This window comes from Corvus cornix, chromosome 2 (genome assembly GCF_000738735.6).
Source record: "Corvus cornix cornix isolate S_Up_H32 chromosome 2, ASM73873v5, whole genome shotgun sequence".
NCBI classification, from domain to species: Eukaryota; Metazoa; Chordata; class Aves; order Passeriformes; family Corvidae; genus Corvus; species Corvus cornix.
This window is the reverse complement of record NC_046333.1, coordinates 56167044-56184275: the sequence shown is the minus strand read 5'-3', so window position 1 is coordinate 56184275 and position 17232 is coordinate 56167044. Positions and strand designations below refer to the sequence as shown.

Genomic DNA, 17232 nt, shown 5'->3' with positions numbered 1-17232 from the left:
AGACCAGCCCCCCACCTTTCCTTCAGGAAAAAGGCGATGTAAGAGGAGACTCAACGTATTTGTTAAGCTATTGCAAACTGAACCACTTCCCTTTCAGTACCAAAGCAGCTTTGTAGTGAACTGACAAAGCCCGTAAGCCCTTAAGCAGTTACACCCCTTCCCAAGCATGACAGCAGCACTTGAAGGCTACAGCTGAGCAGAACAGATAGTTACAGTCACACAATTAAAATTATATACTGGCTTAAGTATTTGGAAGACTGGGTCTCATTTCCATTTTTATTTCTTTCTGTGGCAGGTGGTTGTGTAAAAGTCAAATAAGGTATCACACAGGACAGAGCATTTATGCTATGGTTCATTACAAGTTCTTTTACCAAAACTGCAACACCACAACTTAAAAGGAAAACAACCCCAACAAAACTAAACACAAACCCTAAATCAAACCCCCCTGTTCACTGTATCTTGCCTTTATTTCAACCTCACCGACAAAAGTGTTTAGAATTGGTAACATCAAGCCCAAGAGTATAAAATAGTCAATGAAAATATTACTATTGTTTAGATGCACATTGCTGCAACTGAATGGCTGTATTTTCCCAAGAACTTGAAGACAATTTCTCTGTACAATGGCAGAATGAAATCATCTTTCTCCCACAGATTTTAGTTAGGGTTTTCAGACTAATAATCAATGTCTTAAAAGTCTTGAAATTCTTGGCAACATAACACTTGAAACATCTGTATGCAATAGAGGTAAGTTCTAAGTTAGCACCTGTGCAATGGAAAGAAGGGGTGGATCAAAAATCTGTATTTGACTACCTGGGATGGATGGGCATTTGTTAAAGACTAACAGAAGGCCCAGCAACCAGTATTTCAATGGAAGATAGAGTGAGAATTTCATGTAAACTAAAATCAAATGGTTGCTTGTGTTTTCTTGTGTGCACATGTAATTTAAAAAAGCTTTTTTTCAGTTATCTAAAGCAACTAAACTAAAGTAAAACAGCTTTATGACTTAGATCAACATTCTGTAGCCCTCAAGTACAAAAATATAAATACAAACTGTTTAAACAGTATCTTTAATGAGATTCTGGCAGTAGTTTTTTTATCTAACAAGACACGTCACATAACAGATCTGCCACTGAACTTGCTTAGAGTAAAATCAGCTTCAATATGAAGCTGTTAAAGTATCAAAACCCTGCTTTTTACATGCTAAATAACTTCAGCAAGTGTGCACTTAAACACAGCAATGAACTTAACTATAACTAAATACATACATGAAACTCTGCATGTAAAATGTAATTCAAAGAACTGGTTACAACAAATGATTACCTGCATTTTGTTAATTTAAAAATGGTACAAATCATGCAAAACAATTCTAAAGATAATGCAAAGAAAGCTACCAGTGTTTGCAAGAAGTTTTCAATTAAACCAAAATTACATTAAATGAAATATGCATATTTACTAGCAAAGGTCTATCGCCATTTCAAAGAAGCAGAGGTAAAATCTTCAGGTTTTGACTGTCAGTTATACTGCAAAATGTCATTGCTCTTGCTTAATGCAGAAGCACATGCTCGGAAGCTCAAAACTGCTTATTCAGAAAAGGCTGCTGACAATAGCTCTAGCTTCCCAGGAATGCAGAGATGCACGGATTAAAAACAGCAGAGATTTGCAAGAATCAAAGGGAAGGGCACCCAGTTCAGGTAGCCAAAATGGTAGCATTCCCTTTCACATATGCATGGAGACGGTAATGGGGCAGATGATACACATTTCTACAAAGGCAGCCTTTTAAATGTTATTGTTAATTTTCCATTAGCAGACACCAGCTTGTAGTAGTTTATGCATAATATTAACCTGCAGGATGAACTTGGGATTTAATTTGTCCTGATTTACAAATAAAGACTATTACTAATGCTTTAAAAGACTATTTTAACTATCTAAAAAGTTTATCTCTCTTATTTTCCAATATTTTATACCTCAGCTGGCCTACCATCTCATCTTGTCTCAAACATCTAACACTGCTTACTGGAATTTTATAGAAGTTGTACCTCATGTATTAAGCAGCAGGCAATAACAATGGTCTTTCCCAGCACAGCTGCATATCTGGATGGCTACTGAAAGATTAGGAATATTTCTAAAACACAGGAAAACTCATGCAGTTTGGTAAAGTTTGCTGTCATTTCACAGTTTAAGTTTCCTTTAGTCATTGCACTTCTGTTGATAGTCTCACGTTGCTTTAAAATATTATTCTGAATCCGAATTTGAACCAGCAGACTTCTTTTTCTTCTTTTTACCATGTTTCTTGTGCTTCTTTCTCTTTTTTGTTTTATCCTAAAAAAAAAAAAAAAGGAAGTTATCGTATAATGCAATTACTATTACATTCTGCTAATGCAAAATGAGAGCACAGAAAGGGTATCTTTTGAAAGATGCTTCAAAAGAGATTTCTACAGAAGCCTATTGAGAAATCACAAAAGAAATACTTTACCCAGCAATTTTCACTATTACGAGCAGCCTTCAATTTAAATTTATCTCCACTACAGTATGGCTATTTCACACCTCTCATCACCATCACTATTACATTTCCTAATATTTTAAATGATTTTCAGAGCATTATAGATTACTGAGAAAGTAATAAGGAAGTGCTGTGACCAGTAGTGACATCTTACGTATTTGGGAATAACTAGGATGTTTACAGATTTTAAAGTAAGCACCTAAATTCACTGTGTACCATTAAATAGCTCAACTGCACTTGGCTAGGCTATCACTTGTACTTTGTTTAAAATAAAACAATTATGATCTCAACTGTAAATATAAATAAATACACTCAAATTAACCCTACTGGACTCAGTCCTGAAGGTAGTATGCTGATCACTGTAATACAGAAGCTAAGAGATGCAATCTTGTCTTTTTGCAAGCAGAATTTCAACTGAAATTCTCAAATAGGTGTGGCATTACAAAAATGAAACAATCGGTATTAAAGCTTTGTTTTATACAAGTCTAGTATGAAAAAGACCATATGCAATCACTAGAAAGGTCACAGCAAACGGTTCATATGAGTCTGAAAATACAAACAAGTTCCACGGAAAAATGTGTACCACTGATATTCCTATGCTTGTATTTTTAGGTGACTAATGTAGACCTCCCATTTGCCCTACCTCATCTCGACAACTGAGATGCCTAATAAGGAACACTGCTGCTGACAGGGGAGACAGATACCCAGACATCTCAAGCGGGCATTTAGGATCCCAAGTCCACTATACTCCTAACTGAGGAACCTCAGGTACATGTGGTAAATCTGGATTCTATATAAATCACTACTGAACCTTCCTCTCACTTTTACCAACAGATACAAATAAAAAAAATTGAAAAAAGAAAAGTTGCTGGTAGCTTTTTATTTGGTCGGGGGAAGAGTTATTATGGCGTAGATGTTGCAGCAATTATGTCCTAAGGCCCCTTCCATGGTGGCAAAGAAGGCTTACCAAGGAATTACACACAATGTTAACGAAGGAGCAGCACTGATATATATGTCTGTGTGGCAAACTGCTCCTCTACTTGGTACCACACAGGTATTAGTCGTTCTAGGAGGTTGATACAGAATAAAATATATTCTACAGTAAGTGTTAAAGTTGTATAAATCTCAAATCACATATAGGTAAAAGAGTGACAAATTCTTCTTCAACAATTGAAAAAGTGACTTCAGCAAGTAAACAGAGAAACTGTTAATTTAAATGCAACAGCAGACTATTGCTATAAACATTTATATTAGTGAAAAATGTGAAACTGGAAATTAACTGAGTACAGAGTATTTATATCCTAAAACTACAGTATGAGTAAGAGGGATACTTGCTGTTTTCTCCTTTTCCTCATTGCTTTTCTTCTTTTTCGCTTGCACCTAAAGAAAATTCAACCAAATGTAGCATCCATAAAAAGTTGATTCTCAAGAAAATTAATTCAAAATTACTTGTAGGTGATAGAAGCTAAACAACCCTTGAAAGTTTATTTTAAAAGGAAAACTACGAAAAACTTTGAGTGCACTGCACACTTCAATTCACCTGTACAGAGCAGAACCTTTCTACAGTGTATTAAATCTAAGCTAGTTCATCATTCACTGATATAAATCAGTAAGCTACAAGCACTGTAACATCGGAAACTGAGGATTCACACTGACCTCCTCTGTCTGATCCGATTCAGACACAGATTCTGACGATAAAGGTCCATCACCACGATCTGCTTTCTTCCTTTTCCTGTGATGATTTTTACCTTCCTACACAAAATAATGTATTTGTGAATGAAGACGGACCTTTCAAATTTTATAAAACTTCTGCTTAAAATTTAAGATTGAAATATCACTTCTAAGTTGTGAAATATTTTAAAGTATTATTGACATTAAACTAGTTACCCATCATCATCAAACTACCCTACCAAACTGTTAAGTGAAAATAGTAATTTTCTGTATATTCCTTTTCCTTGTTACCAAGATACAGCAACTTTCTAAAAGTGAGAGGAAAAATAGTCTCTTATTTTAAGTAATAACACATGAAGAAGTAAGCATTTGAAAATAAAACGTTTCATCACTTTTAAATAATGAGGAACAGAAGATGTCTCAATGTATACATACAAACACTGTAGCTTCAGACTCTTGCTTTGTTCATGAAAGAAAAAGCTCCCTCTGTGTATGTGTTGAACCACAAGCTGTCCCTGCCAGCTGTACTTGTAACACATCATATTTAATTCCAGTGCATTTAAAGGATAGTTTCTAAAACATTTTGATGCTGTGTGAGATTGTTCTGATGAGTTACTTTTCTGCTCCCTGTACTTCCGTTGCTCTGGACAAGGCAACGTGTTCCTAAGACTGAAGGTACTTTCTCTCACTCAATTTCTAAGACCAGAAACTTCCCAAAAGAACTCATGGAAAGTGCACAGGATGCAGCCCATCTGACATATGGGGGATCTGCAGGTAGGGGAAGAAAGACCTCTAGTCCCCAAATACCCTTTGCTTTCAGATGTGTGAAAGTAGTGCTACAATAAGGGACTATGGTAGATACTTGGTCTTCAAAGAGAAGCCATTCAAAAGGATGAGATGGGAAATGGACACTGTAAAATAGAAGCAGGAGCAGGGCGGGGGGAAAATCAAAACATCTGCCTTGTGCAATGGAGAATTTGTACATTGAAGTCAATACTATTGACCGGAGCAGTAGAGGCCAACATGATAAGAAAGAAAGGTAACTGGAGAGAAAGACTAGGATGGACTCTGAAAGCATTTTTAGTTTACCCATACTGTATGAATAACTAAAATTGAAGTCAGTTAGATTGTTTACGTTAAAGATAATGGATGAGTGTACAAAATGGTGTGGTGGTGGGAAGGAGAGAGGATTTTCATGCTTAGAGAAATGACAGAATAAGGTAGTTTTTCTTACGCGAATACATTTTTCTCTGCAATTCTCCAAAGCTGTTGTAAGTATAGTATCTATAATTATGACTACATTTAAATAAAGAGATCCTCTGCTTTTATTTCTTAATTTACAGCAACAAGCCAATAGCCTACCAGGTATGCCACTGAAAATACCATCACACATATTTTTAGCTCAATGTGACAGCTAAAGGTAAACCCCAAAACACTAGAATGCAGCTGATGTGCTCTAGCAGATTAGATACAGTTTTGATTTACCTTTGTAACAAGAACAGATCCAGTGGTTTCCACTAAGAACATATACTAAAACAGGAGCTGAATCCAACTAAAAGTCTACTTCAAATTGGGTGCACTGGATACCTTCTGACTGGGTGGGTTTGGACAGAAAATTTCCATAGATGTAAAGTGAGGCATTCAATATTAAAAACAAAAGCTCCATTATGTATGCAACATGCAGTTCTGATCGAAGGATTTCAAGAATAAAAATACCTTCTCTTTTTCACAGTCTTCCTTTGACCTCTTCTTTTTTGTGCTATCCTAAATAGAAAGGAAAACAAACCACAACAAAATCGTTTCATGAAAAAGGAAGAAATCCCCAAAGCAGTCTGACCAATAGCTTTTTTATGTCTATTGAAGGTAATTCTTCAAGATTGTCCTTTCTACCTTGCACTTGACAAGAATAATATAAAAAGCTGTAATTGCGATGCAGCTGCTGATTTCCTGATCCAGCAGCATGAGAAGGTCTGTATGGAATCAAGTAACAGCATCCTTGCTAGAAACTTAGAGAGCCTGTAGGAAGGATATCAGCTATCACTTCTGTAACTACATATAACATGTAACAGTTGGGAGTCTTTATCTATGTCCATCTCTGCTGATCAGATGAAGTTAAGCAGGTATTGCCCCAGAGTTTTCTGCAGTAAGGGTATTTCTGGGTCCCTTTATGTAGCAAAAGTTTTTAACCTTCCATTAGCACAAATTCATAGGTGTCTGCAAACAGTCATTCATTACAATTTATATCCCACTGAATCAGGAATTCCAGTGAAAGCCTGTGATAAAGTCTACACAGAGAATCTTAAAAACTCATTGTATTATTAATATTTAAGCAAGAAGTACAGTAACTATATAGTGTAAGACAGAAAAATGCTAACATAACAGAACAAATTGCCTCATGTATCTTCTTCACTTTTTTGTTCATTCAGTAATCCCATGTATCTATATTGCTATACTTCAGAAAAGGAAAAAACAATTTAATATATTTGGGAAAGGCTCAGTTCTTCAACAGGAAACTACTCAGATATTTAGAAAGGTAATGTTCTGGCCACAGGTATCCTGCAATACCTGCATTTTCAGAGATAGTGCTCAATTAAATTGCATATTCAAAAGAACATTTTAAGTGTTAATGTAGTATAAAACTAAACATCTGAGCAGCACAAAAGCTGTGTACGTCTGAAATCAGAAAAATGACTACAAATTGCTGGAATAAACCATGTTCATTTTCTAAAGATCAAATTATTTCCACCAGGAATTGTGGCCAGTGGAGGCAGATTCCACACTGCATGTGGAAGATACAAGTGCAGCTCAGGCTCAATGAGAATACACGGCTTTAAGTGTGCAAGATGAAAATCCACATTAAAATGCGGAAGTCAAAATTATTTATGTTTTTTTAACACCAACCAGGAAAACTTGCCAAGAGAACACACCTGCATATTTACCTTGCTGTCTGACTCAGATTCTGAAGTTGTGCTTGCTGAAGATTTCCGTGAGGAGCGATACTTCTTTTTCCTTCTTTTCTTCCCTTGCTTTTTATCCTATCCACAAATATTGTAGAAAAAGAAGGAAAAACACAAACTTGAATTTGTTCTCATTAGAATTAAAGATTTATGTTAAATGTAAAGAAAAGGAAACATCAAATTCCTACATGTTATAATGTTCTCCTGAGGAATAAAGTACGCTACAATTGATTCTTTTAGTGGAGGACCTTCATAACTCTCCTGCATTGAAAAAATGCAAACTGGTGAAAAATCCAGGTGCTCTAGATTCTGTTTATTATTTAGGTGTGTAATGTAGAATCTGATTATCTGTAACGAAGACTTTTGCTAGAAAGTAAAAATGGTATTTTTGCATTTTTATGATTAGATAGGGGATTCTATTAAAAGAGCAATTCAGTGTTAAAATGGATCCATTTTACAAGCCAGGACACCAAAATCTGTAGTGCTCATATAGAAACTATTAAATAGTTATATATTATATACTAATTTAATGAATATATTAATTATTAATACATTAATCATTAATATTAATAGAATCAATACATCATATTTAGACACATATATTAAATATATATGTCTAAAATTCACAACTTTATCATAAGTACCAAATGCATAAAAACTAAATGGTCTTATCCAAACCAGGCCCTCTAAGAATATTCTAAAACATGTTACCAAAATCTGTCTTAAATAAACCTCATGAACAAAACATGATAGATTCCAATAAGTTAGATCTTACCTCATCTTCTGAATCAGATGAACTGCTGGAAGAATCAGAGCTTGATGAAGAAGAGGAAGATGAAGACAACTTGACCAAACACAACAAAAAGTGAAGCTTGTGAGATGCAGCATTTTGTCTGGCAAATACTCAAAAGCCCATCCAAACACTCCCTTTAAAAGTTCTTCATTTTCAAAGTGTAACCAATAAAATTTTACTTCTGAGAAGCTGGTCTTACATAGATTTTTCTTAAATAAACTTCTAAACCACTTCTAACATTTTTCATTTAATAATATCTATTTAATGCTCTTTTCCTCCCTTTAATTTTCCTTGTACTGAATGTACAAGAAAACCCTTTCTAAATAAAAGTAAGTTAATTTAACATCTAAAATCAAAATTACAGCTATGCTTTCTCTTTCCAAGAGAACTTAAATGACAAACAGGAACAACCCCAAAGCAAAAAAAGATCAGAAAACTGAAAATTTTGCTCACCCTATTAGATTTCTTCTTTTCCTTTTTCTTTTTCTTAAAAATAGAATAGAACAAATGTTACTTTGGCATCATTTTCTTTCGTCATGCATTTAGGTATATAAATTTTGATGCTGGCTTTTAAAATGTATTTATGAAATTCTGTGTTGGCAGCATTGATGATAAATCCAATTCCAAACACAGAATATATGCAACTGAAAGCAACTTACCTCTTTTTTTTTGGAGGAACTCTCATTTCCACCCAGTAATTTCTCCCTGTGTTTTTCCAGTTCTTTCCTCCAATTCTGAAAATAAAACCAAACACAACAGTGACAAGAGGGTCATTTCTGAACAGCTTTTTTTTAACCTCTCCTCTACCTGACATTATAGTTTTAACAAAACCCGCAGAAAGTAAACAATACGTAACGTTAACCAAAGCTGTAATACACTTGATTTTACAGAAGATTAATATTCATCAAAATACAGTGTTAGTTCATACCTCAATGTTGAAGTTATTTGGTTTTAAGAGATTGCCGTTTATCTTGAAGGTCATCAATTACGGTATTTGTGCTTTTGTATCACAGTGTTCCTGCTAGAGCATTTTAGAAAAGCAGGGTACCCTACCAGAAAAACTGTGGTTTTGTTTTAGTTCTAAAAATCACCTGAAACAAAACTTCAAGACAACTTCTCTTGGCCCTTCATCAACGTATGGGTGTCTCTAGTATCTGTTCTGGGCCTTGTTGGTGTCAGCAATAATTATATCAAATTACTATACACATCTTCATAGAAATGCTCTTACTTTGTTGGGCCAAGCACACTGAATGAATGAATGAATGAATAAAAGTCTCCTCTCCTTCCTCCTTTTCAATTCTCCATCTGGTCTCTAGGGTTACCTGAAATGTCCCCTTCATGAGCTCTGAAACATCCAACCTGCCCCCATCAAACTGAAAGGCTGCTAGGTTCAATCTGCACTGTCAGACACATCATGTGCTCCCTTCTTTATTACTCTGATCATCACAATGAAGCTGCATTGGTACTGTATTGGTAAAACAATGATGATCCACATACCGTGCTGAGGGGACAGAAATACCAGGAATCAAGTAACCTGTGCAATGCAGGGTGATACTCAGATCCCCTTGTCAGCAAACTGTGAGTGAGCTGAACAGTGCTGCTGACGGACATGGCAGATTAGGCAGGATGCAGTGCTGTGTGAACTGTGCTTCCATGGACCAAGGCAGCACCTGTGGGTTGTGTACTTTGATATACCAGGTACCCAGAGCCACCTGAGGCATCTCTCACAACAGCCTGTGCTTCATTAAAGACTGTGCTAGTGTTATGTTTTAAACACACATGTCCAACAACTGTCAGCAAAATAGGGGAGACAGCACCTCATTCAGAGACTTGTGATCTTTCCAGGCATTCAGAGATTTGTTCTTAGGAGCTTTAGGAATAACTCATGACCATTTCATGATTCCCTGCATCCCTTCCTACCCTTCTACCACACTGAAAGGTTGTTAGCTTCCATGCATGCCAATTTCACTTATTTTGCATTAGCCAAAGGTAAAATCAGGAAAGGAATATGATAGAATGCTAAACCAAACTCACCAAGCTAAAACCAAGAGCACAGAACAACTGATCCTCTCAGAAGAGCACCCCATGGCCCTCCAAATCCTGGTACAACTTCTTAGGCAAAAAGGTACAGCAGGAGTACTATGGGTACTATGCCCTTCCAGTAAGGGAAGAGGAGCATAATCTACTTCAACCAGAAACTTACCCACAACGATGAAGATTACTGCCTGAAGCTTATCTCAAAACACCAGGACCCAAGAAGGAACAGAAACAGTTAAATTCACTGTATACTAATTTCTCCCTTGTATACAACAGGAATTACATGTGAAACTTTCTAATACTGTGCTGATCTTCAGGTAGGTAGGTCCAGAACACAAACATCAGAACAGCTGTATTTATATCAGGAAACCAGCACGTGTTGTAATCAGCTTAGGAAAGAGAAAAACAAGTAGTTCCTAGTCCTATCTGACTGAAAGCCATTCTTTGTGCCCTCTCCCATAATAATACTACATGTATATTCCTTGCCAAAGACATCTGTATCCAGTAATGCACTTTTTTCTCACTCTATTTGGATTCTGTGACCTTAGACAAGTGAATATTAGCACAGCAGACTTTGGTTTATCATGCCTGAAAATGCACTGTTTAATTTATTAATATAAGCACATGCATTTGCATAAATGTATTTACATTTATAACAAGGTCAAGTTTTATTCACCAGCAATTTAAAAAACGTTTTATATAGTTTTTTCTCTGAACTGAATGTAGCTCTTCACTGGTTAAGTTGTAAACTCAACTTCCAATATAAATGAAACAAAATAGTTATTGAAAGCTGGAGCGAAGTGAAATATTATGGCTACTTGATACTGTAAATGATAACAGAAGCAGCATGTTAGATAAAAAGAATCATGTATTAACAGCTAATAACATTACCAACCTCATTCATCTTTTCTTCAAACTCAGCCAAAGCCCTGGATCCTTTCTTTTTCTTTTCTAGTTGCTCTTTCACTTCTTCCCTGTATGAAAAGGATGATAAGATCACAATTTTTACAATTAAAAATACCTTCTTCAATGTCTAACTTTTTTGTAGAGTTTTTCTGAAGTTTACCCTTGGTTGAACTTTCAAGAGAAGAACGAAAGCATCTTAGATGTTACACATATGGTAACCTAACCCTAATAACTTAAGTACGGTAGTTAAATCCCTCCAAAAGATCTAAAGCTAACTTTGCAATGAGGCAAATTGTCCTCTAATGTCTCATGAAGGCAGGCAAAGGGATTGAACATAAAGAAAGTTGTTGATAATATCTCAAAGTGATGGTTTTGTTGGGTAGGGTAAACTGGATTCTGAGAATACACCAGCAAAATGGTTCTTTTAGAGATTAATTAATTTTAATTAATCTTTTAGACATTAATTACAAATTAAATATATCTACTAGGTTTAGGTATTAGAATTTGTGAAAGAGGTAAGATGACATTCTCCTCTTCTGAGAAACTGTTGCCAAAAAAATACAGACAAATGAGAAATACACATTTCAAAATGAAATATTATTGTTTTTAGAAGAGGAGATTGAATACATGTTTAGAAAAGAATACCTTGGCCAGAGACAAGGAATCTTTCAAAATCTATTACTGGATATTCTAGGGAGGAGGTAGGTACCAGTGACATTTTAGTAAGAGAGAACAAATCTTTTACTTAAAAGATCAAAAGGGTAGACAGGCACTGCTGCTTACCATGTTGGTCTTGGCCTGTTCAAGTAGTCTTGTATTGTTGGTCCTGAATTTGGGGCAGGACCTCGTGCTCTGGCCATAGCTATGGGATTCATATAAGCCTTGAGTATGAAACAACAAAAAGAAATACAAAATTCGTCAGTTACACTATGATACCAAAATATCTTGCTTGTTCTTCACAGAAACTTTTTATCACTCCCTGAAAAAGAATTCTGACTTGTTTCCAAGAATGTAAAATATTTAGCTAAACTGAGTTGATTCAGGCTGGCAGAAAGTTAAGTGCTTTCAGCTGGAGTTATACTGTTGCAGAAAGAATTGATCCACAAAAAGACCATTACAATAATTCCCTTCCTTAAGCAATGATTTTGTAAACTAAGAATAGTATGATTTCTGAAATATTCTTCCTTGGGACATAGAAAATGTAATTAAATTTCAGCGCTCACTCTCTGGGACAACTGATGCTCTGCCTTAAAGTTCTGTTCAAAATTGCTGACCGGAGAGTCACTAAATTCTGCATGCAATTTCTTGCACCAAAACAAGCAAGCAGTGGTACTTTGCTACAATTATGCATGTATCAAAATTCTGTGACTTAGGGCTATTTTAAGGAGGAAAAAACCCACAAAACCCAAACATACATAACCCCAATGTTATGATGTATTCCATCTTTCAAACCCATGCATACTCTTTGTGCTATAAAAGATGAAATTAAAATTTAGAATTCATAATCCACCTCAGCAGTTAATGGAAAAACTCTTCCATAATTTCTTTATGTCAACAGTATTTTTGTTCATGTGAAAAGGAGGTACATACACCCCCTTATCTCATTGGCTTTTATCACTATGCCATCCCAACACTTCACTTTTGCAGAACATAACACACTGTTCTTACTATTCAGTTTGGAGATGAGAAAAAGATCAAATTAGCCAAAAAAATGACTTGCTTTGGTTGCCCAATCTGAGACAATTTTTTAAAGAGTACAACATTTTGTAGATTCAAAGCAAAGATTTGACCATCTGTGTAGATCTCATATGTCCAACACTTCTTTTTACCAAGCATTCAGAAACCACCATGCACAGTAAGCGAGCATTTGTGAAAGCTGTCAGAAGCAGCAGCTGCTGCCTCCCCTCCTGTTGCTCCCACTGCAGAAGCAGTGACCACAGCAGTGCTGAGTTTCTGGACTGGACTGCAAGCAGGCAGGTGGCTTCAGCTCTTGGGGATACATTTAGTCCTGGAAGAGGCACTCCAGGCTCTGCCTGGGATGGGGCATTTGGCTGGAAGGAAGCACTGCCCACTCAAGTCTGGCTCAGATCCATCAGCTGGACCACTCTGAAGCAATCCAAGGACTCTTTACTCTTTCAAGTGGAGCATTTTTTTACTCAAGTTGACTTTGCAACTCTAAGGGTGACATTTGCTGCCATTTCTTGGGGCTTTGCTTTGTTGCTTTATTTCACACAAAAAGGGTAACATGGACAAATAAACAGTGAGGTATGCCAAGTGAAACAAGTAGCAGATGGATGTATGCCCTCAAGTAGTTACAACACTTAGAAAGGCTTTCACATTAAAAATCTAAAAATGAATAAAACTTCTGTAATTGAATTCAGCTTTGAGTGGAAAAGGAGCTCTTTTTGGAATGCAGGACAGCACTATTTGAACACTGTTTTCACTAAACAAAGGTAATTTCAATGTATTAGACCCATTAGATACTTGGTTTACTCCAGAGAGCACATTGACTTTTGGTTACCATTCAGAAATTTGTATCTGAAAGCTCTTATACAATTACTTTCCAAAAAATGGGGTCTCTTCCTGCTCTTAAATAAATATCAGCTACTTTGCTGCCAGAGCTTACAAGTAATGAACACCTCACCACCTCCCAACAAAACTCTCTACCTGCAGAAGAGGCTACAGCTGTCAAATACTGATTTTGTACTTGCTCAAACTGCCCCTGGATAACTGTCTAGGAAGCTTCCTTCAGTGGCTTTCTTTAACTTTACCACAGCAAGTACATAATGACTGTGTACTGCTCTATATTCCACGATTAGGAAATCTGCCTTAAAACATGTTCTTATAATTTCAACCAGGTTTATTTATGAAGAATTACTTCACCAATAAACATTTCTGAAAAGTATTTACACGACTTTGCCAAATTGCATGTCACTAGCTAGAAGGAGCATGGAAATGCACCCTCAGTAAAGGAAGTAATTGCACATTCATTTTCTTCTTTCAGCAGTTTGCTCAAGCAGATATTAACAAAGGTATTTGCTGCATAGCTTCCTTGCTCATGAAAAGTGTAAGGCACCTTCTGTCAGGCAGGGTTCTCTAGGCAAGCAATACTATTACTGCCTTGCAAGTACCCTGTAGATGTGAAAAAAGCATGGTTATTTTCCACCTCCAAATAGTCAAAAACGATGGTGGGTGTATTTAAGAAGGGACGTAACAGTAGAAAGAAAAGAAGGTAACAGTAGAACAGAAGAGAAATAACAGTAGAAATCTCTATGGTCATACATGAGGAGCAAAGGGTCCTATATTATAACTTCTGTGTACTAAAAGCATGAGGGCATAATGAACCTTATATAGGAACATAAAGACTTGCTGGCATTGGTAGGTATATCCCAGCTGTCCCATTAAAAGAAAATTAAGAGTAAATAAATACACACCTGAAAACCTTACAGTACATTTCAACCATAGATCCAGTCTTGGAGCCTAATACACTGTCAACTCTTTCTTAGTAGACTCCATTTTTTTGATATGTCAATAAAGCAATCAAAGGGACTTTGCCATCTATTATTATGTCTATTACTGTACTATTCCATCAAGGTATGCAAAGATGTGAATGGATCTGAGTACAAACTCATAGCATATATGAGAAAGAAACAGAGAAAGGGAAAAAAATAAAAGTATTATGATCACAATTTGTGTTTAGTCATAAAATTCAGCAGCAAACCTACAATGTCTAAATGATTACGAGTAGAAGGCGAAAGGCTAACTGGTACAAAAATATTTAAAGAAAAACAGGAGGAAGGACGACTGTTCAGCTATGTATGAACTCAGGCTCTGCAGTCAGGTGTGTAGAAGTGCATTTTTTGCCTGCTGAGCGCTGGCTCCCGAGGCAGCAGAGTGCTGCGTAAAGCTCAATTTCAGATCTCTCAGGTACAGCCGAACGCCAAGTTTAAGGAAATGCGGCTTAACAAGGATCAGAGCTACTTCAGCGAGTGCTGCAACTCCCATTGGGAGCATTTTATTTTTGTACGGACCAGGCCAGCATCTTATAATCACCTTCCCTCGACAGATCACAACGCAGCCGTCAGTCACGATGCTGCCGGATTTGACAAGGCAATCAGAGGTTCTGCCAGGGAGCCTCGAGCACGTGCCGAGGGAGGGACAACCCACCCACACGGGCTCCGGCAGATCCCGGGGCGCCCCCGGGCCGGGCTGGGCGAGGCGCGGGGCACGGCCCGCCTTTGTCCCCCGCCGGCGGGGCCCCAAGCGCGGCCGGACCCCAGTCCCGGCGCCCCGTACCCAGCCGGCCCTCGGCAGCCTCTGGCCCGCCGCGGGCAGCCCCGCCGGCACCGGGCCGCTCTTGTCCCCCGCGGAGGCCCGTTCTGCCCCTCCCGGCGGTCGGAGCGCGGCGGCGGCCGGACGGGCCTGCCCGGGCCGAGGCAACGCCCGGCTCCCCACGGCCTCCGCGCCGGGGCCCGGCCGAGCCGCCCACGTTACTCACCACACGGTTATCCCGCTTCCCCATGGCGCCGCCGTGACCCCGCTCCGCCGCCCGCCGCCGTCTCGGCCCGGCCCAGGGTCCTTCCCCGCGCCCGGGAAGCCGCGGCCCCTCTCGGCCCCTCTCGGCCCCTCTCGGCCGCGGCGCTGCGGGAGCGGCGATGGCGGCAGCCACACAGCGCCGCCTGCCGGGGGCCGCGCGCCTCCGCGCCGGGCCGGCCCCTCGCCGCCAGCGCCCGCCCCCTGCGCCCAGAGCCGCCCCGGCGGGGCCCAGGGGCCGCGGCCGCAGCGCCGGGACCGGGCGGGAGGAAGGGGACGGCAGGGGAATTTTACTGCACGGCGTCGGGTGGGGCGGTGGCAGCGGCGGGGACACACAGTCAGACACAGAATCACAGAATGGGACAGGTTGGAGGGGGCCACAGTGGGTCGTCTGGTCCACCTTCTCTAATTAAGCAGGGTCGTCTTAGAGCACATGATAGAGGATTGTGTTCAGACGGTTCTTGAATATCTCCAGCGAGTGAGGGAGACTCCACACCCTCTCTGGACAATCTGTTCCAGTGCACGGTCACCAGCACAGTAAAGAAGCTCACCCTCATATTCAGGAGGAACTTCCTGTGCATCATTTTCTGCCCATTGCCTCGTGTCCTATTGCCTGACACCAGAGAAGAGCCTGGTCCATCCTCTTGGCACCCCCGTTTTAGATATTTATACACATTAATGACGTCCCCTCTCAGTCTATTCTTTATGCTGAGCAGGTCCAGCTCCCTCAGCCTTTCCTTCTAAGAGAGATGCTCCTGTCCCTTCCCCATCTTTGTAACCCTTCGTTGGACCCGTTCCAGGAGCTCCATGTCTCCCTTGTACTGAGGAGCCGCCGGCGGGGCAAGCGCCGGGACAGCCTTTGTGAGGGGGAGCGGGGAGCAGCTCTAAGGGAAGCGCTGGTGAAATGTAAATGTGCACTTTGTACCCTGGGGAGCCCGACTAGAATCCGCCTCCCAGGAGAGGGCAGGTTTCTTGGTGAGAGGTTTCTCTCCTCTTGATCCATCTAGCGGTCAGTTACAGAGGGAACCGCAGTGTTCCCTTTTCTTTTTTGCCGTCGATAGATGCATAGACCAAGGTATGATGAAATAGCAGCCTGTGTGACGTAGAATTCAATGAAATTGGGCCCCATTTCGGCGGGAGGGAGGGAAGAAAAAGAGGAAAAAAAAGTGTGTACTCATCCCTCGTTAGCCATCTGCACTACAAAATAAAGCATTATATCGGCAGGGTTAATATTACATTAGGTTAATGGAAGTGCTAAGACAAGCCCAGAGTTATCGGGATCTACTCAGAGTTTGAAATGTTCTTTTCTCAAAGCATTACCATTAAAAATTACTGTATGTTAGTCACAGCTTTGTAAAAATGGAGAAAAGTAATCACATGTTAATATGTTAATCATACCAAGCACAAATGAGTTTTGTTACTGAAATAGCTTTACTGTCTTCATACTTGGGAAGAGCTGGAAAAATTGGCGAGCCCATGGGAATTTGTGATACCAAATTGCTTAGTAAAACCAAGAGCAGCCTGTGAGGAACTAGAAGGAAACTAAGAAACTGACTATACTAGATTTGCAAGTAAAATTTGTTCAGTTGCAAATTAAATTTAGTGTTCAAAATTGCAAGATAGTGCATAAGAGAACTTTTATTCCTCAGAAAACAGCTGCTATGCTCTAAAACAAGGATGGCTACTTTGGAAACACACCAGGCAGAAGTTCTCCCTGAGCTGCCTGCAACACTGGCGAAGTACATTGAAAGCAAAATAAATAAATTGCATTAAAATACATACAAAATGAGATTAGGAGTGTGAAACATGGTGAAGTCCTTGCCGTAAAATGCATG

General features: G+C 39.0%; 1 protein-coding gene across 3 annotated transcripts; it reads right to left on the bottom strand.

Annotated features, from left to right (window-relative positions):
• Window positions 1-241: 241 nt before the first annotated feature.
• On the bottom strand, window positions 242-15520 carry FAM133B (family with sequence similarity 133 member B). Of its 3 annotated transcripts, none has more exons than XM_039550214.1 (11): window positions 15363-15520; window positions 11648-11745; window positions 10854-10932; window positions 8581-8655; window positions 8375-8407; window positions 7904-7972; window positions 7099-7206; window positions 5888-5935; window positions 4157-4252; window positions 3836-3880; window positions 242-2319 (listed from the first exon to the last, which is right to left on the bottom strand). In XM_039550214.1, exons 1-11 carry the CDS (start codon window positions 15384-15386, stop codon window positions 2233-2235), a joined length of 762 nt encoding a protein of 253 aa, XP_039406148.1. In that variant the 5' UTR covers window positions 15387-15520; the 3' UTR covers window positions 242-2232. The 3 variants fall into 3 exon arrangements, with proteins under 3 accessions (XP_039406148.1, XP_039406149.1, XP_039406150.1); XM_039550215.1 differs by having other exon boundaries at window positions 7111-7206; XM_039550216.1 differs by having other exon boundaries at window positions 2300-2319; window positions 3832-3880.
• Between the last annotated feature and the right edge of the window lie 1712 nt (window positions 15521-17232).